This window comes from Kryptolebias marmoratus, linkage group LG12 (genome assembly GCF_001649575.2).
Source record: "Kryptolebias marmoratus isolate JLee-2015 linkage group LG12, ASM164957v2, whole genome shotgun sequence".
Classification (NCBI taxonomy): Eukaryota; Metazoa; Chordata; class Actinopteri; order Cyprinodontiformes; family Rivulidae; genus Kryptolebias; species Kryptolebias marmoratus.
The window spans coordinates 5,896,472-5,918,712 of NC_051441.1; the positions used below are offsets into that span (position 1 = coordinate 5,896,472).

Genomic DNA, 22,241 nt, shown 5'->3' on the forward strand with positions numbered 1-22,241 from the left:
AACACAAAACCATGCAGGATTTAACGTCAAACGCATGAGGGCGCTGTTTCACCATGCTTTTAGGCGTGGACCGGCTTTTACCTGACTGACATCACTAACCTGCTACCAGAAACTAAAGCAAATACCACTAAAAGAATTACCAGCTCCTCTGAAGATACTTTGGTTTTATGGTAAAGTAAAAACTTGTTTTTAAGTAGTTTCTCATCTGCACCTGCTGATCTAGTTAGTGTGTTTACGTATTTGCTTCTTTTTTAGCCTTGTAGTGCTTTAATTCACAATTGTATGTATGGTACTAACGTTACCAGCTTTATCTTCCACCCTCTCTTCCACATCAGGTTTTGTTGCTGTCATACACAGGAAGTTGCTCTTCTGCTTTTGTACATCTGTGGTTTCTGTGTGTTGCAGAGTGTGTCACACTCCCCTCTCCTTCCTCTCAACACACAGGCCTCGGTGCTTTTACTCAGAAGAGGAGTTCTCAGTCAGCCAGAGTTGAGAAAAGTTAGTGAGACGTAGGTAAGTTTCCTCTTGCTCTTGGAAGACCCTAGTAAGTTTTATTTTATTTTCAGCCGTACGTGCAGTCAGAGGTGTTCATGACAGGACAAACATGAAGACAACCCTTCTGTTTTCACCATCTGGACAAAAAAGGATTCCTTGAACCAGAAGTTGATGTCCCTTACCTTCAAGGCTCCGAACTCTGTTTCTTATCACTTGGAGGGATCACGTTTGGTCACTCTGCTTTGGGACACACAGAATTTCTTTTATTTTTTTAGGTGAAGGGGTTTGTGCACAGCTTTCCCCCTGGATTACTTGTGGAGATTAGTGATGGGGAATGCGGCTGCAGGGGGCTTGGAGCAAGAACCTGCTGAAGGAAGAGAGGCCAGGAACTCAGTCGGGGCAGCTTCAACAATGAGCGAGCCCACACTGACTCTGCAGAAGAAGCAGCCGGCTCCCCCAAAACTTCCCATGCCCCCAGAGGAGGAGCTGGAGGAGCGCTTCAATGCGGTGCTGGTAAGTGTCTGAGGTACACACCCTTATAAGAAAACAGAAGAAAGTATAAAAATCAGGGACTCAAACAGAAAATGATAATTAACTTGGATGCACAGAAACAAGGAAACACATTAAATCCATCATGTGATTTAAAGCAGGGAAAATAAAAATAGTTTAGTTTTATTTGCTGCGAACTTTGCTGCCAAAAATGCACTTTACATTAGTAAAAACAGGATAAGAAGTTGCTTTCCAAAGCGTTTTCCCCTTACATTTTATAGAAAAGTGTATTTGTTGGGATTTATTACAATGATATACGACTTTTTTGTTGAACAGTTATAAACATTCACCTGTAATTACGAGCATTTATTTTTTTCTAACAATTCAAAGAGGTCACGCTAGGAGACGGGTGATTAGTGCATGCATGGGTAGCTCAACCTCAAGGGGAAGTTGAGCAACGTATTTATATGAAAGAGGGTAGAACCGGAAAGCAGGCGTTTCACCATTCTTTCAACAGTCCAAAAACAAGTAAAAAAAGGCCCAAATTTCACAGTTTATACCTGAAGTTCTTGTATATGTCATAAGGACATTAAATGTATCTTTTTGTAGGTCAACTCCACTTGTAATTTTAAACTACAATTTTATTTATCAGCAATAAACAAACAAGTCTGATGTTTTAAAAAAGATAAAGATCACAATATAATGTAAAAATCAAATTTATAAACTGTAAACTGTAAAGGTTATTCTGACATGTCTTTGTCAATATTAGAATCAAAACCAACTTTATTAGTTTCTGTGAAAATACACGGGTCATAACCATGATAGCAGGATGCAGTGGTTTGCATTGTTATGTATTATTTGTCATTTATTTAAAAGTAGTAAAAATCCAACATGGCAAATGTCAAATATATTGAAAATAAGCCACAGGTTGGTGAGATGTGTGGGAACAGAACGTGTGTTCCTGTGTGGTTTTAGGGCGATCCCGGTGCTTTCTCTGGACCCAAACTCATCTAAGTGTGAAGTCTGGTGCTAAACACGCCTGTCAAAACTCCAGACCTGTCACAAAATGTTTTCACAAAATGAAATCTTAAATAAAAACTACAGAAACTTCAGTGCCTGGATGCTTAGAGAGTCTTCAAGAGAAGTGATGATGCAACACAATAAACTCACCAATGATGTCATTAAATTCAGACTAAACATGGATTAGAACTCAAAGAGAACAGTGAAAGTTTTGCTAATAACCGTTGTACTTAACTATGTCTGTCTGTTAGCAAAATATCTCATGAACCACTGGATGGATTTTAGTGAAACGCTCTGAAGGTTATCCTTGGATGTTCATCTACAACTCATTAACTTTTGGAGCTATCCCAATTGAAGATGACCACTGCAACTAATTGACCCTAGCCGACATAAAAATGGCTATAATTCAGTCAATTTTACAAGTAATTGACCTGAAATGTTATGCAGTAGTAGGTGAGGGTCATCCTCAAAATATACTTCAGTGCTAACAGATTGTATTCCTCCTAAAGAATGCTTGACATCTAATTTATTACTAGAGAGTTGAAGTTATTTGTTGAAAGTTAAAATGCTTCTCTTGACTGTTTCATACAGTGAAGCAAAACATCTTCTGAAGATGAAAGTAATTATTATGTAAGAGTAAATTAAAACAATAGTTTCATAACCACATTTGTGTTTGCTCAGATAACTAACAAAGACGGTGTGTGCAGCCGAATGTCTGAAACCCCCTCCCTGCATCATATGGACGTATGACCTCACTTCCTCTTTCACAGCAGAACGTCTCCACTGTTAACTTAAGAAGTGACAAAAAAAAAACAGTTGCAAATAGAGGCTACATTTCTGCAGCATAAACTCAACAAGAAAAGGAGAAGTAGACCTTATCCTTCAGTTGTATAAGGTTTTATCTAAACTAAAAAAGTGAGTTACTTGCTTTATAATTTTAGGGTTCGGCCCGGTACCACAGAGAAACCCACAGGAGGACTCCTCCCTTACCCCACCTAGGACGAAGCCTAACTCCTCAGCATCGAGGCACCGACCGTTTCCGTTTTGAATCTGTTTTTTTTTTTTTTTCAAGATGTGAAAAAGAAACGACAAACCACTGCTTCAGTGTACACATGTGGAAACCACACCCAGTGTCGGCTAAAATTATTTGTCTTGTCAGTAAATGTGCTCGGTGTTAGACGTCAGGTTCATCCGATACTAAGAACAGAGGAGGTATTTGGAGTAACTTCACGGGGGAGGATATTTAATTCAGCAAAACCTAAAAGTTATTTAATTCTTTTGGTACAAACTCGCCTGAGCTTTTCTTATAACCTGTTTTAATTCATATTTTCTCACATTCCTAATCCTTTCAGTGAAACGGACAGTACTGCTATGAGAAGTTTGACATTTTTCAGTAGGTTGATTTCAGCAATTCAAACAGAAACTGCCCTTTGTGAACACTAAAACGTCAACTTTTCTGAGGACTGAGTAAACCTACACTGAAATACTGTGAAGGTGGGGGTTTTACACTGATCAACATTATGTTAAGTTTTTATATATCTGATAATGGTTTTGCTTGTGTCTGTGTCCTTGTGTCTGTCTGTAAGCAAAATATTTCATTAATCACTGAAAGGATTTTAATGAAGCTTTCAGGAAACAATCACTGGATATACCTCTACAACTGATTAACTTTTGGAGCCAAACCAATTTAAGATGGCCACTACAGCCTACTGACCTTAGAAAACACAAAAATGGCCATAAGTCGATCATTTTTAAAGATATTTTCCTAAAGTATGAAGTGGTAGTAGCTGAGAGTCATCCACCACACATACTCTACGTGTCAATCATTATTAAACATTTCTGTTTACAACTGTAGCAATAACTGTTGGAGTCGTCTCTGTTTGTCTATTAGCAAAATAATCCATGAATCACAGGATGGATTTTAATTAAACTTTCACAAAATAATCACTGGACGTACCAGTATAATGGTTTAACCTTTGGAGTCAATCCAATTCAAGATGGTCGCCACAGCTAATCAACATTAGACAACACAAAAAAATGGTCAATTCTAACTCACTCATTTTTATTGATATTGAGGTAATTTTGGTGTGAAAGTAGCTGATCATCCCTAACAGCCTCTGATCTTCAGGTTTATACTGAGATTTTTTTTATTACTGCATCTTTTTTCTCATCTGGAGATGGAGGAGATAATAATGAAAAAAGGTTAAGTTAAACACTGTTTTGTAGGTACACTGTATCTCTTGACAACCATGTAAACACTGAGTCATCTGCAGATTGTTGCCATCCTTTTGTTTTCTCCAAACTGTTGTTTTGTGTAATTAAATGACACTGAATGAGCAAGAAGGATCTAGAAAAAAGATTAGATAAAGCGTTTTCTTCTTTCCAAAAACCGTATTATTGCTAAAATCTTGAAACATCTCTCTTTTCTGTCTCTTTCAGAGCTCCATGAACTTGCCTCCGGATAAACTGAAGCTGTTGAGTCAATATGACAGTGATAAGAAATGGGAATTAGTCTGTGATCAGGTGAGATATCTATATTTTATTCTTCATAATATTTCGTAAGTTCAAACCAAGTCACACACTGTGACACTGAGTGTGGTTCCAGCTCTGATGCCTTCACCGGGGCAGAGTTGACACAAAGTACAAAAATAAACAACCTAAGAAGGTTTGTGGTGTATGTGCAGCGCCGAAACCTTGCAGCGGAGCTTCTGTGGTGGCAACTGCTCGAGGTGTTGGCATGGAAACAAAGAGCAGTTTACATGTCTGTTTATTTACAGGCAGCTTCCAATGGCGCGCACTCATCCCGTCTAGTCATCGTTTTGGGTTAGAGCTTAAAATTAAATGTTTATCCCTTGGTGTGTTTCCACTCAGGAGCGTTTTCAAGTGAAGAGCCCCCCATCCACTTATCTGTCCAAGATTAAGAGCTTCTACCAAGATCAAGGAGGAGTATCAAGAAGGGTCAGTGGGAAGCATGACCTTCTTTAATATGTCGTGCAACTTTCAGTTTCAGATTTATGAGCAATGATGTCCTGATATTACCTCTTTTTTTTTTTAGTCAAAGAAAAAGATTCAAGATGCCACCCAAGTCCTTAAAGCCTTGGAGATATCCCTGCGTACCAATCACATCGGGTGAGAATGCTGAACTGGATCAGGCCTTGTTTTGGGTGTTTGAGTAGACATGAAACATGTTTTAATAGTTCATGCTTTAATATATTGTTTTTGGCTTGGTTGCATTTATTTAAATGAGTTTGTTGATGGGACACATTATAGAAATGTCATTTAAAAGTACAAAAATATCCATTCACTCCTGTATTCACTACCACCATGATATCAAGCTGCTGAAAAGCTAGTTGAAGCACTGCAAAACTTCTGACACTGCAGCTTAAAGTCCTGCTGGTATTTCTAGTTATTCAGGTGTGATTTTTACCAAAGAAACTTTTAATTCTACTGCAAATTTTACCGAAACTACTGATACAAGCTCTGCTCCTCCCGCTGGGTTGTTTTTCTTGATACTGCTGTCGCTCACTGGACCTGCTGGACCAGAATGTGGAAAAAAAGAAAAGTCAATCTGACATACAAAAAATAAAAGCTAAAGACTCTTTTATTAGCCATATGAGTTTTGCGACTAGCTTAACCTTGTTATTCTTGTTCCATAGCATCAGTAGTGGTCAAAAACTCAACATGACATTATGAAGACGTGTGCAAAGAAATCAACTGTTGTTGTTCATCATTTCTGATCCCTTTATTTACCTTAATAAGAACTACAGAAATGGCATTTCCTGTAAAAAAAAAAAAAGAAGCTGAAGCTGAGTGCTGAATGGCTTTGCTGAAATTTACCGAAGAAACAAACTGATTTGAAGTAGATCACTTGTTAGAAACTAAAAGGAGAAAAACAGAAGCTAAAAGCAGTGAAAGGTTAGGTACAAGCTAAATGTAGCAAAAGGTACAAACAAACCCTTCACACCTCCAGAGTGTTAAAACCTAAAAAATACTTTATATAAAGATATATTTATATGTGTTACAAAACTCAAACTGTCTACTTTCCAATAAGAAAGATAAGAAAACTTTCGGTGAACAAGAGGGTTGATTGTAAATCTCCTTTCATTTCTAAAAGTAAAACTGTTACTTTTTCTTACCAGTTCCTTTTTCCCCGTTAAGTAGTCTGAGCTCACGATCTACTGCATCTTAAGAAATAACCTCATTATTTATTCCTCTTTCTGTAGCTGGGCCCAGGAGTTTCTCAATGAGCAGAATAATGGTTTGGATGTTTTGGTGGAGTACCTGTCCCATGCTCAGAGTGACACCTCGTAAGTAGCAACACAAAATATGCAGTTTGAGTCTGATGCAGCAGAAGTGTGAATCTCAACGTCTGTGAATCTCCATACTTTTGTAGATTTGATTTTGAGAGTGTGGAAAATGGTGGCACCCTGTCGGATAGACAGAAACCAGTCGAGAGGTCGATGGAAGATTTGACTAAGAGCTCCAGCGGTGGCGGCGGCGGTGGCGGTCACTCCCATGGGATGACCAGAGCTGCTCGGGCGCTGACTGTCAGGTAAGAGGCATCACTGACGTGTCACGGTGGTTAGAAACTGTCTGCACAAAGCACACGGAAACATGAACTTACATTAAAAAGGAACTTCGAGTAAACGCTGTGAAATAGATTATTCAGTATGGAATTGTGTAAAAGCAGAAGTTTTTTGATGATAGTGTATTATTTTGACATAGAAGTACTTAGATAGTCTGCCATTTTGTTAGAGATGTGTCAATTTTATTTTGTTTTTCTGTAAGCAACATTGAAAGAAAATAATGACAGATTTAATTTAAATTGGGTCTAGATTTATTAAGTGTTTGAACAAAAAAACAAAAAACCACCTCCACCTGAGGAAGAAGTGCACAAACAGTCGATCTCTGGAGGCCAAACCCCAAAACAGGTCCATAAACGGCTGGAAGCTGGCTTTTTAACACCAGCCCAGGTGTCCTTAATCAGGCAGCCAAACTGTCCACCTGCTCCCTGAAAGAAAAAAGAACAGAGACACCTAGTGGACTGGAGGGGGTCATCACAATCTGAATGTTATCAACCTCAGATTAATTATTATTTTTATGTTATTGTGGACACAAACGGAGCAGTCTGATCATTTTTGAGATCTTTCTGTGATGCAGTCTGTGGTCCTGGGTCTAAGTTAGTCAATACAGAAAAATATGAGAAATATTTAAACTTTTTTTACACTTCTTTTAAATTTTTGCTTTTTGTTGTACATTTTATTATGTAATTTTTTCCTAACGGATGATTCTTTCTGTCACAAATAGACACAGTTACAGTCACATGTGGCTAACAGCATCTTGAACTGCATAAATCTGATTTCTTTCATTGTACTTTACAGAATAAGCGCCACACTGTCAAACAAGATGCATAAAAAGTCCCATTTATCCCAGCAGAGAGATGATATCCACGTGTGCATTATGTGCTTGAGAGCCATCATGAACTACCAGGTAGAGCATTTTCAAACAAGCAAGTCTGTCGTTTAAAAATGTAAATTTGTCCACCTGGGAGTCAATAAAAACAGCTTCTTCCTTTGGAATAAATGTAATATATTTGACTGATTATAAAGAATTTCTTCAAAGATTTTATTCCGTCCATTCACATGAGACGATGTTGAAATCTTGTTTTGCTTTCAGTCGGGTTTTAACTTGGTGATGACTCACCCCCGCTGTGTGAACGAGATCACCCTCAGCCTCAACAGTAGGAATCCCAGGTTAGTGTTTGTGTGTGAGAGAAAAACTCTGCGTTATCTGCCTGTTCGTACCCACGTTTAACCCATCCTCCTCTGCCATGACAGGACCAAAGCTCTCGTGTTGGAGTTGTTGGCCGCTGTGTGTCTTGTCCGAGGAGGGCATGACATCATTCTTTCTGCTTTTGACAACTTTAAAGAGGTGAATAGTTTTTATTGTGATTTTGCCATATTGCAACAATCCTAAGTGGATTTTGCTGTTTAGTAATCTAGTTACGGCAGACTTCCCCTCTTTTGTTGCTCATCTCGTGAGCGACACAGTCCACCCTCACATGCACTGTAGTCATGCATGTGTGTATGAGTCAGTTGCATTACATGTGTTTGGCATAAACCAACTGAAGTGGGACAATAAACCCAATAGATTTAAGCTGAAAATTTGCATTTATGCCTCAGTTTTGGCAACTGTTTAAATGCATATTTGAATATGTTTTTATCATCTCTCAGGTGAGCAAAGAAAGGAACCGCTTTGAGAAGCTGATGGAGTACTTCATCAATGATGACAACAACATTGACTTCATGGTATGAGCTCAGATTTGTCACCTTCACTACAGGATGTACTATAGAAGAACTCAGAGACTATATTTGGTTTCTCCAGGTGGCCTGCATGCAGTTCATAAACATTGTAGTCCATTCAGTGGAGAACATGAATTTCCGTGTCCATCTACAGTACGAGTTCACCTTTCTGGGTTTGGACAAATATCTGGAGGTGAGTGTGAAGGAATTAGGTTGTGATTAGCTTGATGGTAAAGAGTCAAATATTTCTCTCAGGGGTTCCAATATGCTAGTATAACTATACATTATATTCTGCACTGTTTTGTGTATTAGAATCTGAAACAAACAGAAAGTGAGAAGCTCCAGGTCCAGATCCAGGCCTACCTGGACAACGTGTTGGATGTAGGAGCTCTGCTGGAGGACGCTGAAAACAGGGGAGGGGTGCTGAACCACGTGGAAGACCTACAGAATGCCAACTTGGAGGTAGGAAGGGAGATAATTAGAGGACAATGTGAAGTAAAGCAAGCATTTGTGGTGTGTGGAACAAATTTAAAGGAGCGTTCCTTGTGTGTGGTGTTGCAGCTGAATGCCCGGCTTCAGGAGATTGACGGTCAGACCACAGAGAGGATATCTGAGCTCGAGACTCAGCTCATGCAGGCAACCAAAGAGACCGAGCTGCTCAAAGTAAGAGATGCTTCAGCACAAGCACATTCTTCAGAAAGATTAATAAGACAAAAAAGGAAGGCAATCATCACCATAATTTGTTTTAAAAGAAGCAAAAATGTGTCACATAATTTAGTTCAAAATGTTTTACTAGAAAAGTAAAAATTCTATGTACTAAAGTGACACTTTTTGAACCTGTTAAATAAATAGTCTGGCATTTCTCTCAACATTAACCAGAGATGTTCATTATATCAATAGGAAAAACTACTGGGTGGATTTTTACATTTTTTTTTATCAGAAACCTAAGTTGGAATGAAACATAATCATCATCATGCTTTCAAAAATGTTTTGTATCTTCTCATTTTGTACGCTTTTTCATAAACGTTTGAACCACATTAATGTCAAAATCAAGTTTGAACTTGTGAAGTAACTAATTCTGACTACTTACGTGATGAGGCTTTACAATTAACTTGCATGTGATGCAAAGAATGGATAAAAAGAGAAGTTAACAGCTATCCTTTAGCTAATAAAGTCAGAGGTTGGACCTGCAAACAAAGATCAAGCAAAAACAACAACAACAACAATAAAAAACTAACTATAGTATTTAATAAAAAGGAAAGTCCTGAGTCTAGTCTTAAAGTAAACAGGGTGTCACCCTCCCTGGAAGTTTACTCCACAAGAAAAGAGTCTGATAACTGAAAGCTCTGCCTCCCATTCTACTTTTAGAAAGTCTAGGAACCACGAGAAAACCTGCAGCCAGACAGAGAGGTGCTCTGTTTGGAAAATATGGAACAATAAGACCTTTAATATAAGCTAGAGCTTGGTTGTTGAGAGCTTTGATGTTAGATTTTAAATTTTATTCTGGATTTTACAGAGCAAGCCAGTGGAGAGAAGCTAAAAGAAACATGAACTGAATATTACAGAAGATGCTCTTTGAGGAGATGAGTCTTGCTGATAGATCTGCTTTGTGTGTCACAGGAAAGCCTGCGTGAGTCGTGTTCCCAGGTTAGTGCGTTGCAGCAGAGAGAACGGGAGCGGGAGCTGAACAGGGAGAGGGAGAAGGACAGGGAGCGTCTGGGCACCTCCATCAGTCAGTCGCCCTCCGAGCTGGAGCAAAAGATCCAGGAGCTGCAGGACAAGGGACTGATCCAAGTGGGACGAAACCCCTCTGGAGGTCTGGACATCCAGGTGGTGCCCGTCAAGGTTGTTGAATACATCCAAAGCCCACCTTCAACCACCCAAACAAGCAGTCCTGCTTCAACCCTCCCCTCATCACCTCCTCCTCCTCCTGCTACTGGTGGTGCTCCTCCTCCTCCTCCTCCTCCACCACCTCCTCCTCCTCCAGGACAGTCTACTATTGCTCATCCTCCTCCACCTCCTGGTGCTGGTCCACCTCCTCCTCCACCTCCACCTCCACCTCCTGGTGCCGGTCCACCACCTCCGCCTCCCCCACCTGGTGCCGGTCCACCACCTCCTCCTCCCCCACCTGGTGGTGGACCCCCACCGCCTCCTGGAGCACCAGGCACTCAATCTGGTGAGGACAAACTTCTACATTAAGGTAGAGATGGAAGAATAAAAGATTGTATGTTTGACCCTCTCCTCTTGTTTTTGTTTTCTCAGGGTTTAAGAATAAGAAGCCCATTCAGACCAAGTACAGGATGCCTTTGTTGAACTGGCAGGCTCTAAAACCAAACCAAGTTACAGGCACAGTCTTCAACGATCTCGACGATGAGCAGATCTTAGAGGTGAGATCCTCCTCCAAAGCCTGAAACAAATTTAGTTTAGAAGTGGCTTTTGAAATCAAAATGATTCATTTTCTCCTTTCCAACTCTGCCTCTCATTCTGCCTACATTAGGAGCTGAACATGGACATGTTTGAGGAACAGTTCAAAACTAGAGCCCAGGGAAATCCAACAGATATATCCAAGATCAAGAAAAAGACCCAAAAGGCCCCCAGCAAGACATCACTGATTGATGCAAACAAAGCCAAGAATCTGGCAATCACTCTACGAAAGGGGGGAATGAACCCATCTGCTATCTGCACTGCTATAGAGACGTATGTGTTTCTCATTCAGGTTTATTTTAATCATCCTTTTATTTCACTCATACAAACACTGTTTTTTCTCTGTCCAGATACGACCAACAGTCTCTGTCCATAGACTTCCTGGAACTGCTTGAACATTTCATACCATCAGACTTTGAGATGAAACTTCTTGTCAACTATGAGAAAGATGGCCGTCCGCTGGAGGAACTGACTGACGAAGACAGATTTATTCTACGCTTTGGAAAGATTCCTCGCCTGAGCCAGCGGATAAACACTCTCACTTTTATGGGCAACTTCCCAGAGACCGTCAAACGCCTGCAGCCGGTCAGCTTGTGAAACGCTTTAACCTTTAGTGGGAGCAGAATTTAACCAAATGTATTGATGATGGTTTTTAATTTCATCCACAGCAACTGGACTCCATCATCGCTGCATCCATGTCTATTAAGTCTTCAGCAAAGCTGAAAAAAATCTTAGAAGTAAGCAAAGAAGAATACAAACAATACAAACAGCTTTTAAATGAGATATTTTTGCCTTAATCTCATGTGTTTCCTGTCAGATTGTCCTTGCCTTTGGTAACTACATGAACAGCAGTAAGAGAGGTGCGGCCTACGGTTTCAGGCTGCAGAGTTTAGATCTTGTAAGTAGCTACAGTTTGTCAATTTATTCTTGCATTTGAAACAAAATCTGAATTGGTTTTGTCACCATTTTTATCTTTCAGCTGCTGGAGACTAAGTCAACAGACCGCACACAGACTCTACTCCAGTTTATGACCAGTATCATCCTGGAAAAATACCCCGACCTGGCCAACTTCCACACTGAGCTTCGCTTTATAGACAAGGCAGCTCTTGGTACGCACTCAGGCTCAGACCTCTCAGCTATTCAGCTCATTTATTTAGGAAAATCTATTTAAATGCTTTTTTGTTTCATTGCCAGTATCCCTGGATGGCATTCTTCAAGATATCCGATCATTAGAGCGAGGAATGGAGATGACCAAGAAGGAGTTCTTGGTGCAGGATGACAGTCCTGTGTTAAAAGAGTTCATTAAAACAAACAGCGAGCAGTTGGAATCGCTGATCAAAGACAGCAAAACAGCACAGGTTGGCATTTTAGTAATGTCAAAACACTGATATGGCTCTAAGAAACTCATAAACCTACTCTTATATATTTTCTGTTCTTCCTTCAGGAGGCTTATGTTTCTGTTGTGGAGTATTTTGGAGAAAACCCCAAGACAACTCAGCCTTCCATGTTTTTCCCCATGTTTGGCCGCTTCATAAAGGGATATAAGGTGAGCATGTTTCCAAATTTTATCTGTTGCAACTGTTGCATTATACACTCATCATATTTTCCCTGTTCTTGTATGCAGACATCACAGCAAGAGATAGAACAGAAAAAGAAAATGGAGGTGGAGGTTAGTGAGGTGAAAGAAACACCTTCTCCAAACAAAGCCGGAGGACAAAAGGTAAAATGGATCACGCATCAGAAACTTTAATAATTAAAGGCCTAATATTCCTTGAAGGACTGCACATCACCCACAGACTTTTATGCCAGAGTTTATATAATCTTGTGAATTGTTTGGTATAGCCTCAAAAATAGCCAAAAGTTAATTTGATGTAGATGTACATCCAGGTACTATTTTCTGAAAGTTTACTGAAAATTGTCGAGTACACAAGATACTTTGCTACCTGACAGACACCAAAATGCAAAACCATAGTTCGCCTTCGCCTTTATTTTATAAAACATCTCTAGAGTAAAACAAGCATAGAATTATTTGAAAATTATTTTAATATTTGATTTTTTCCAAGGGTCCTATGATGCCCAAGATGCCTCAGATGGATCTGATAGCAGAGCTGAAGAAGAAGCAGCTGAAACCTTCGGTACGAGAAGGAAAAGACGGGGCTCTGGAGGACATCATCACAGGTACAGCAACGTGACGTTTTCAGTTTAGGTTTCTATACAGGATTGGTTAATGTTTGAATGTAGTAAATAAGGTATATGCTCCTACTTTTCCTCAGATTTAAGGAACACACCATTCAGACGGACAGATGGACGTCGGCCCGCTCAGCGCCAAGACACCTGAATCCATTTCGTTGTATTTTTTAAAAATAAATGTAACTATACTATCACAGTTAGCGATAGAAGCTAAATTTACAAGTTTTATGATGTGCTGTATATATGATATGAAAAAAAGATATGGTTAAGTAGCCTTTTGGCAGTTAACAATATTTCAGTGTAAATAGAAGTTGATTTTTTTAGCAATACGCAGTTTATAAACTTTGATACAAAAATTACAGATTATTTCTGTGTATAATCATGTATGCTCTATATGTGTAATACAGTTTGTCAGTTAAGTAATGTAAAAGAATGACTTTTTAAATAAGTAAACTCATTTTTTAAACCATGTTTTTTTTTTTTACAATTCAAAAACACAAAGTCACAAAAGCTGAAAAAATAAGCAAGATCAGATTGTACAAGAGAGCTGCACTTTATTAGACACACAATCACAGCAAATTATGTACAAAAGAAGGCAGGTTGAAGTGCCTGCTGTCTTCTCACAGGAAAAAAAATAAACAAAAAACAAAACAAAAGAAAAACACACATTTCTCACAGAATACCATGGCATCCACACTGATAAATTAGTATCTCCAGTATCTGTAGGTTTTTAAATTGATATATTTTATATAACTGATCTATTTTATGTATTATTTTTGTTCTTATATCACACTACTCTACAAATGGGAGAATCACTCTGTGGAAAGAGTACACCTTCACTGCTGACGTCTCTGGTTGGGGTGCGTTCAAGCAGTCAGATTCTTAGACGTTCAACACTATCATCATCATCATCATCATCATCACATAACTCCACAGTAAGACTGAACATGCCTGTGTCACAGAAACCAAAATAACGGACCATTCTCTGTGTTTGTAAATCTCAAACATATAGACCCACTTCTCCACCTTTAGTTCTTTCTAACATCTGTAAAACATGTAGTAACATTTTATCTAAACTGCACCGTGCGTTTGCTTGAGACTATACATGCAATGATTTTGTATATACCTTTGTACCCATTTTCATATTTAATAATAAAACATCTTTTTTTTAGATAGAACAATTTGCTGAATGAATCAGTCTATTTACAAGTCAATTTTATTCTTTTTTTTTTACCTTTTGATGCCAAGTTTTTTGAACATCCACACATTCATGTAAAAATCTCATATACATACTACAGAATGCAGGTCAATTAAAAAAAAACATGGAAAAAATAAAGATGAAATTTCAAGTTTAAACACATAATTCCCTTATTAATCAACCTTTACCACTTTTATAGTTCAGCTTGCTACTTAAAGCCACAAACTGGAGCAGAATAAGCAACAAAATGTGCATCTACCTGTTGTCTCCAAACCTTTTAGCATCTTTGTTCACATGCAAATCTGACACGATGATAAAAATTAAAGCCTTTCGTCAAAGCAGCGAGGCCTCACATGGGCTTATTTCACAGTAACAACATTTTCTGTGTTTCTGACCATCTCCAGTGTCACCAGTACCACTTAAATCACAAATACAGAATGGCAGAAAAGGGCGGAAAAACCCCCCAACTCACTTAAAATGATAGTAGCAAAATAAGTCTCTACAAACAGGCACTGGTCCAGCATCTTTACCTTCACATTAGGAGCCAAAGGTGCAGACGAGCTGGACAAGTATTGTCAGGGACAAACTTTTCAGTTGTCATAAATACATAAAATTCAACTCAATGTTCAGAAAGAAAATCCTAGAATTTCAAAATAACTTTAAAGTATATTACAGAGCCTAGCAAGTATCTATACAGATATTTTAAACAATATAAAAATGTTCTGCATATGAATAAATAATCTCAGTGTGAAATGTGATATCTCTCTTAATGAATTAAAAAAGAAAAAAAAAATCTGTACAAAATGGTCACTAATATAGAAATCAGAAGTAAAGACATTTTACAGTTTATCTTTTATTCTAGGCCTAAATATATATTTATATCACATTTTCTCCACAATGATATCATACACAGACATCTCACTTAGATATATTTATATATGTATATTTCTCCTATGTTTTAATTTCAAGTTTGAGTTTTTTCTGATTGCCAGAGACGTCCACTGAGTGTGCTCAACATGCCTGAAGCCACCAGCCATGTTGAAATCACAGCCCACTAACACTCATCCTAAAAATAAATGTCCAGAGGGATCATCATGCGTTTAGGGGGGAGTTCATCTCCAGCTTTACTCAGTGGGGGGAAACTACCAAAACTGCAAGCTTCCTCCTTGATGCTAAGCAGATGCACATGCAGCAAACTGAACTGGGAGTGAAACAGCAGCACGTGCATTTATTTTATTTGACCTCCGCCAAGAACAAATCCGGCGCTTAAAACCGTTGTGCAGATGTACAAAGCACCTTTAATCCACTGTGCTGTGAGTTTAGAGCTTGAGGTCCGTTTAGACAAATGGCACATCATCGATGTTGATTTTTTTTTTTCTTTTCATGACGTTCTCCCCCTTTTTTGTGGAAATGATCAGAACGATCCAGTTTTCTCAGCTTTTTCTTTGGGTAAAACTAATCTTGTGTCAGTGCTGCTGATATATTACTTAAAAGCAAAATCGTTCTGGGATATTTCTGGCAAGAAAGTCTTACAGGCACTGGGAAAAAAAAGAAACTTAAAAGGTTCTTGAAGACAAACAGGCTGGAGTATGACAAAGGCAAACAGCACTACATTGGTAAAACAGCAGGAGCACTAATTACATATTGCACATGTTGCTTGGATGTGAAGCCCATTGAAAATGGTCCTATAACGACCTCAAATAAGCAACTTTTATTTCAAGACACCTTACAGAAAAGAAAAGCACCATGCAGTAAATGACAGGGAAAGAACAGCCGATTGTGTCTCTTTGACTGTCAGACCCTTCCTCTAATATTACAACCACTCTTGATGGAGTCAAAGCTGGCCTTATTAAAGCAGCAGCCTTCAAACTCATATCCTCAAGCTAATCCCTCACGGGCCCCCCTTTGCACGAGTTTTAATCTTGATGCCAAAAAATAAGCAATTTCACAGAGTCATTCTAGGAAGCAGCAACAGCAGCACAACAATAAATGTTCTTATATTTCAAAATGCATGTGTAAAGTGTAATTTCTAAACATTTTTGCAGCTTTGTGCTCGTCACAGTTAACCAGATTCAAAAAAAGTGAAACCCTGGTTCCCAAAATGTTGGGGCAGTTATTTAATAATTTAAACCCTTAATTTAATTAAAAATAGTAGAAAGACAATGTTGTAAAAGACACTTAAAAAAAGTTCATTTTGAATTTGATGCCAGGAATGTATCCTAAAACAACTGGTGTTCTTTGAGCAACACTATTTACCAAATAAGTATTTATGAATTGAGGAAAATAATTGTGAAATGTTTTTTTTTCTCTCTTGATATGTTGTATATTATAGTATCTTACAGACAAAATTGCTTGGATGGTGACATGTTTTCATCTAAAAAACGTGTAACTATATTGTTTACTTATTTTATAAATTTTCTTGTTTTCCAATTCATACATGTTCCACATTGACGAATGACGTAGGATCTGTTTGTAGTGAAATATCACAGGGTATTCTTTTTAATATCTTTAATATTCTTATTTATATTATTAGGAGTGTTGAAACAGTCTACCGGATTTTTTTTCTGTAGTTGAAGACGTTTCATTTCTAATCTGAAGAGCTTTTTCAATTCAAAAGAAAAGTGTGGAGTTCCAAGCTTTTAAAAGACTCATCTTTGTGATAGACGAACAGCTAAAGGACACTCATTTGAGGACAGCAATGGTCATAATTTAGATGGAAAATACAGATGGTTTGAGAGGGGGATGAAGGAAGCCTTTTATGACCAAAGTTTAAAACAGAGGAGGTTGTCTGAGGTTTCACCTTTCCAAATCCTCCAATGGAGTATTAAGAATAATTCACTTGAATTAGTCATTACAGGGGTCGTTGGTTAGACAGGAGGTGGGACTACGACAAAGTCCTTTTCAGAAGGCTGTGTTTGGGCCGTCCACAACAGTGGCATTTAAAGATTTTCTTGCTCTGGAACCTGGTTTTGAAAAAAAATGCCATTTAGTGGGCTCCTAAAATGCTGTTTCTGTGTGGACAAGACAAAATGTGAGTGTGGACTGAGCCTAATTCCTACCTTCATGCATGTGACCAAAACATCTCTCTTACACACCAGGCTTACAAAGACCCTAACAACCCACAGGAGGAAATGGAGGGGAAGCATTTTGCGAATGACTTCAAGTTGGTTACAATAGACATAATACTAGACCAGCTGTCCCCAGCCTTCTCTCGTTTTTGGGAATTGAAGCCAGCAGGGCAACATTTTACAGAAGCTGTCGTGTTGTAGTTTTGGAACCAGAATTAGCGTACTAGTGATGTGAAGCTTTAACTTGCATCCACGACTCTGCACACAGTCATGGTGTTACGTGCCCTTTCTTTTAGGCATGAAACAGCTAATTACAGCTAAATGTAGTAGAAATGTGGCACAGCAGCAAGTTAAGACCTGTGTGAATCAGCAAGCATCAACACCTGAACACACAGGTGTTTTTTTGTTTTTTAATAAGATCAATGTTCCAATCATTTGGAGGGAGCTGGAATTACAATTTGTACTGGAACCAGCCGACAGGAAAGCTAGTTCCATTCAGACTTCAACTTCCAGGTTGCGTTCCAAGGTCTACAACATGAACAGTCTTTGGTATTAACGAAGCACCTAGCTTCATTTTAAAAGCTTGGAGCTTAAAAGCTCCTCAGATGTGAAGCAAATTGTCCTCAACTACAAAACCAAAGTCCAGTTGCCTTGTTTTTCAAACTCCTAGGATTTGCCATAGATTACTAAGAATCTGGACAAACTTTTCAATCTTAGTTTTACTAACCCAGAACAAATATTTAAAAACATGCTGGCACCAAATTCAAAATAATTATTTAAAAAATAGTTAAAATTTCTTGCTTTCCCCCATTTTATTTGTCACTGTATTTTTTTTTTCAGTTAGAGGGTGTGTATAGTTTTAGAATGGTAAGGTGAGTTAAAGACGGATTTTGTGTGCTTTCTATTTTTTTTTTTTTTTTTACTCCTTTGAGTCCCTACAAAGGGCCAAACATTATCTGACGTGTAAATTTGTGCTGATTAACATTCTTTATCTTTGAAAGTTAAGTGCCATCAGCTCATTAAAGTAAAAGATAATGTGCAAACTACAAAAAACTCTGGGAGCTTCATAGCAGACTTTGAGCGTCAAATAAAAAGCACGAGTCTCAGTAAAAAACATCTATTAGTCTGTAGATCACAATCCTTGAAGGAAAAAATGTTCCGGTTAGTGTGGCAAATTTCACCCGAGTGCTCATTATCAGATGCAACATAAAACGTCACAAGATTTGCTAGAAAATTAAACGGAACAAAAAACTTGTCAAGTCTTTGCTGTACAACTTGGCTTTAGAAGTGCATGTGTGACAACTGTGTTTGTGTATTTGTGTGTGCTTGATTCTTTGGGATGGTTTTGATGTCAGGTGCTAAAATGTCAGAGCAACCTGTAAGATGCTACTGTCGAAACATCCTGATTGTCATAATGAAGTCATTAGTACACATACAGAACATTTGTATGCAAGTTTGAATTTTTCCCTTCTGTTCGTTTCACCATGCCTCCTAGTTATACTGTAAACAGCTCATTATACTGTGCTTTAACACATATACTGCAATTTTTCTTTTTTTTGCCAATTTTTAAAAAAAACTACAATTGTCTCTTTTTATAGATGCAAGGATTACATTTGCAGAGGTGCATACAAACATTGAAATGCGACATGAAATTAAAGCACTGTAAGATACGTAAAGGTGACGATCGTGTAAACTCTCAAGTTTGTACAAACAGACGGGAAAATATAGCACCAATCCAAGGTTTAAAACTCAGCTAATGCAGGAAAGAAAAGCAACAGATGTAATTTTACACAAAACAGCCCAAACCACAATCATCACCTTCTTTTTTTAGTTTGTTTCCTAAAAGCAGACTGATTCTGCCAGGTAAGTAAGAGCAACATTATCCTAAACATATATAACTATTGAACTCACTTGGTGATTATTGCGACTCTATTTTCTATAATCACAGTCTAGATATGTTCACTATACCACTAACAGCCCACTGAACAAGGGTATGCGAGAATACATCCAACCTCACCAGCTTTCAGCAGGCAGCTGGCTGACGGAGGCCTGTTTGTGTGCTCTCTGTCGGGGGAACTGGCAGTATGACTGCGTGGGAGAACTGCAGAGGAACTGTGGAACCAGATTGGAGTAGAAAACTTGTCCAAGACAAATATCGAGAGTTCATTTTCGAGGGAAATCTTGAGGACTGACGAGACTTGAGTGAATCCAACTGTTTAGAAAAAAAGAAGAAACAGTTCTGAACGAGCATATGAGTCAAAAATAAAATCAATACATGGCTGATGATGCTTCTTGGCATTCTTCATGTCCCTCTCCAGTTACAAAAAGTTGTCACCATCCTTGCAGTTGTTGAGTTGTTGGGGGCCATCGAGGCTTCGTCTGCTGGGCTTGGCAACACCAGAGGAGAAGGTAAAGGATCCCAGAGGAGTGGGAGAGGAGGGAGACAGGGATGAAGTAGGAGTGGTGGGAGAAGAGGAGGACGAGGGGGTGGAGGACTGGCTGCTGGGAAGAGACGAGGCTCGCTGCTCACGTAGAAGGCGGTGTTGACGGAGGGCAGAGGACAGGAGCAGGGCTTCTGCGGTCAGGCCAGAGGCCGACAGGCTCGCCAGGAGGGTCTTGGCTTGGCTTGAGGAAACTGTCAGGGAGGGCGCTGCCCCCTCGTAGGGGCACTTCCTCAGGCCAGGGGCAAACGCTGCTACAGAAGAGGTCACTCGGCCTGAAAAAATGCCCGCTTTGAAACCAGAGAGGTACGGTTCAATGCTTCCAGCGCTATTGGTCCCTAAGGCCTTCAAGTAGAGCAGGGACACAGAAGATGGGAGGGGGTGGAGGGGGAGTGTAAAGAGATGAGGTTTTCAGGGGTCAAAGTGGGAAATTGTGAAAAATTAAAGTCTTAAAAATTGGTTGTAGCTGGGCAGTGCTCCCTGCAGCACCTTCCTCCATCATTACACTCAAAAACATGCCTGCACAAGCATGCTTGCACACACACATACACACTCAGCTACTAATGCACAAAGTGGGTTTCAGAGCATATTTTGGATTTAAGACTGGAGATGTGAAAGGAGGTGGTTAAAGTGGGCTGATAATTGTGCATCTCTGTAGTCGGGTGAACGGGTGGAGGAGGAAGCTGAAGAGGCTGGACACAGACGGGTCGTTCACTGCAGCAGGGTGTTTGAGCAGGCCGGGAGGTGAAGGACACCATGGGTTCACACAGGGAGACGGGATGGGTGAGGTTGCATCACAAGTATCAGAAGAGGAGGTGGGGGAGTAAAAACAAAACAGGAGACAAACACAGGAGATTGTTATTTAGGTCGATATCAGCATGTGATGAAAGCCGTGACACAGGCTACCATCTGTACATGATGACCAAACCACCGATCCAACTGATAAAACACTGGTGACAACTGTTATTTTTATCAATTAAGAAAAATGCACATTTTTCAGATGAACACACAAAACCACACCTTTATTTCCTTCATGTAATTCAGGAATCAGTCAGTAGATGACAACGTTTCAACAGTGAGAAACTTGTAGTGAACACATTTGCAACATGATTTAGTTTCTCCTTTGCTGAAGTGACAGAAACTGTTTGCATGCTGCATGTGCAGAGAACTGACAGAACAAAGTACACCACAGTGCTAACAGGATGAGACTAAAACTGTGTTTTTTTTTAGAAACAATGATGGATAAAGAGATGTTTTTCTAAGGGGGGCAAAGATTGCAGCAGGGGGCAGAGTTTATTGTCACAAGAAACACTGTTTTAGACTTAATTTTATACATTCACGTTTTCTATCTATCTATCTATCTATCTATCTATCTATCTATCTATCTATCTATCTATCTATCTATCTATCTATCTATCTATCTATCTATCTATCTATCTATCTATCTATCTATCTATCTATCTATCTATCTATCTATCTATCTATCTATCTATCTATCTATCTTTTTTTTACAGTTGCAGTTTACACTTTGTGCCACCCCCTAGACTGCCACTGATCAGAAAATAAAATATGTTTCCTTCTTCTCTAAGAGGGGAACAGAGTTCTTCCTACAGCTCTTCATTATTTAAAAGTTGTTTGTTTTGCAAAATACAGTGACAAGTTCTGCACCAAAGGAGAGCAGGTGTGTTAATGTAGCCTGCACTACAAAGAGGTCTGCATTTACTTGGTTGCAGTTTCAGAATCTGTGACACAAATTGTTCCCATGGAGCAGAGCTGCTACTTCTGCTTGAGAAACCACAATTAAACCTGGCTGAAACTGTTATTCTGGTCAGCGAATGTGGAAGAGCAGCCTCCCTGCTTCTCACCAGACGTCACCGTTCCCACCTCATGCCCATCACCTACCACTTGCCTGTTTTACTGGCAGAAATGATAAGAGGCCAAATGGAAAAACAGAAAGTTTTCAGGCGTGAAAGTGATTCCACTGTCATGCTCTTCTTGATCTGTGGCAAAGCAAACGAGGAGAAATTGTGATTTTCAACTGTCTCAATCCAGCGCATTGATTTGAAGGATCCTCATGCCTGGAGTGCTTTAACACCACTGGATGATGCTTAAGTGAGCAGAGAGCCTGAGTTCAGCTCCACGACGTTCCATCAGAAAAACCCTTAATTTTGACACGTCTACATTTGCAACATGTCTCTAAAGGAACATTTTTAATGCAACAAGAAATTACAGCAGCTAAAATCTGATTGGCTAATCTGATTCCTAAATCATAACCTTTATGGTTAATTTACTGCCCCAATGTTCAGTCAGTCATCCTATTTTTAGCTCTTTCCAACTTGAGTTATTTGAAGCTGGCACTTAAAACCAAGAAGTAGCTGTTTTATTCACAATCTGTGCGAAATGATAACCTAGACTCTTCTATTCTTATAAATTCTTGAATTCTGAGTGGCAGGAAACTCTGGGGGTCATCCACGTAAAATGTTATGTTTCTATAGTATTTTATGTAGGAAATATGAGAAGTAAAAAAGACCATTCATTTCTAGTTTTGAAGATTAGATTTTGAGCTGAAATATAACTAAAGTCTGTAAAAGCTTAGGTGTACATTTCCTATAAT

The 22,241-nt window shown here is 39.0% G+C and overlaps 2 protein-coding genes across 3 annotated transcripts in view; one reads left to right on the top strand and one right to left on the bottom strand.

Annotated features, from left to right (window-relative positions):
* Nucleotides 1-415: 415 nt before the first annotated feature.
* Nucleotides 416-13,088, top strand: fmnl1a (formin-like 1a). Its single transcript, XM_025009929.2, has 25 exons — nt 416-1,008; nt 4,444-4,527; nt 4,876-4,962; nt 5,060-5,133; nt 6,228-6,311; nt 6,398-6,556; nt 7,386-7,494; nt 7,681-7,757; nt 7,842-7,935; nt 8,238-8,312; nt 8,389-8,499; nt 8,619-8,768; nt 8,868-8,969; nt 9,927-10,482; nt 10,569-10,693; nt 10,804-11,003; nt 11,081-11,315; nt 11,399-11,467; nt 11,548-11,628; nt 11,710-11,839; nt 11,925-12,088; nt 12,175-12,276; nt 12,355-12,450; nt 12,794-12,908; nt 13,004-13,088. Exons 1-25 carry the CDS (start codon nt 823-825, stop codon nt 13,066-13,068), a joined length of 3,330 nt encoding a protein of 1,109 aa, XP_024865697.1. The 5' UTR covers nt 416-822; the 3' UTR covers nt 13,069-13,088.
* A 318-nt stretch (nt 13,089-13,406) lies between these two features.
* Nucleotides 13,407-22,241, bottom strand: part of si:ch211-278a6.1 (SRC kinase signaling inhibitor 1) — a 107,282-nt gene continuing 98,447 nt past the window's right edge. For both annotated transcript variants that reach the window (XM_017433524.3, XM_037978784.1), the window contains one exon: nt 13,407-20,341. In XM_017433524.3, coding sequence (XP_017289013.1) covers nt 20,339-20,341 — 3 coding nt within the window. In that variant the 3' untranslated portion in view covers nt 13,407-20,338. The remainder of the gene's footprint in view (nt 20,342-22,241) is intronic.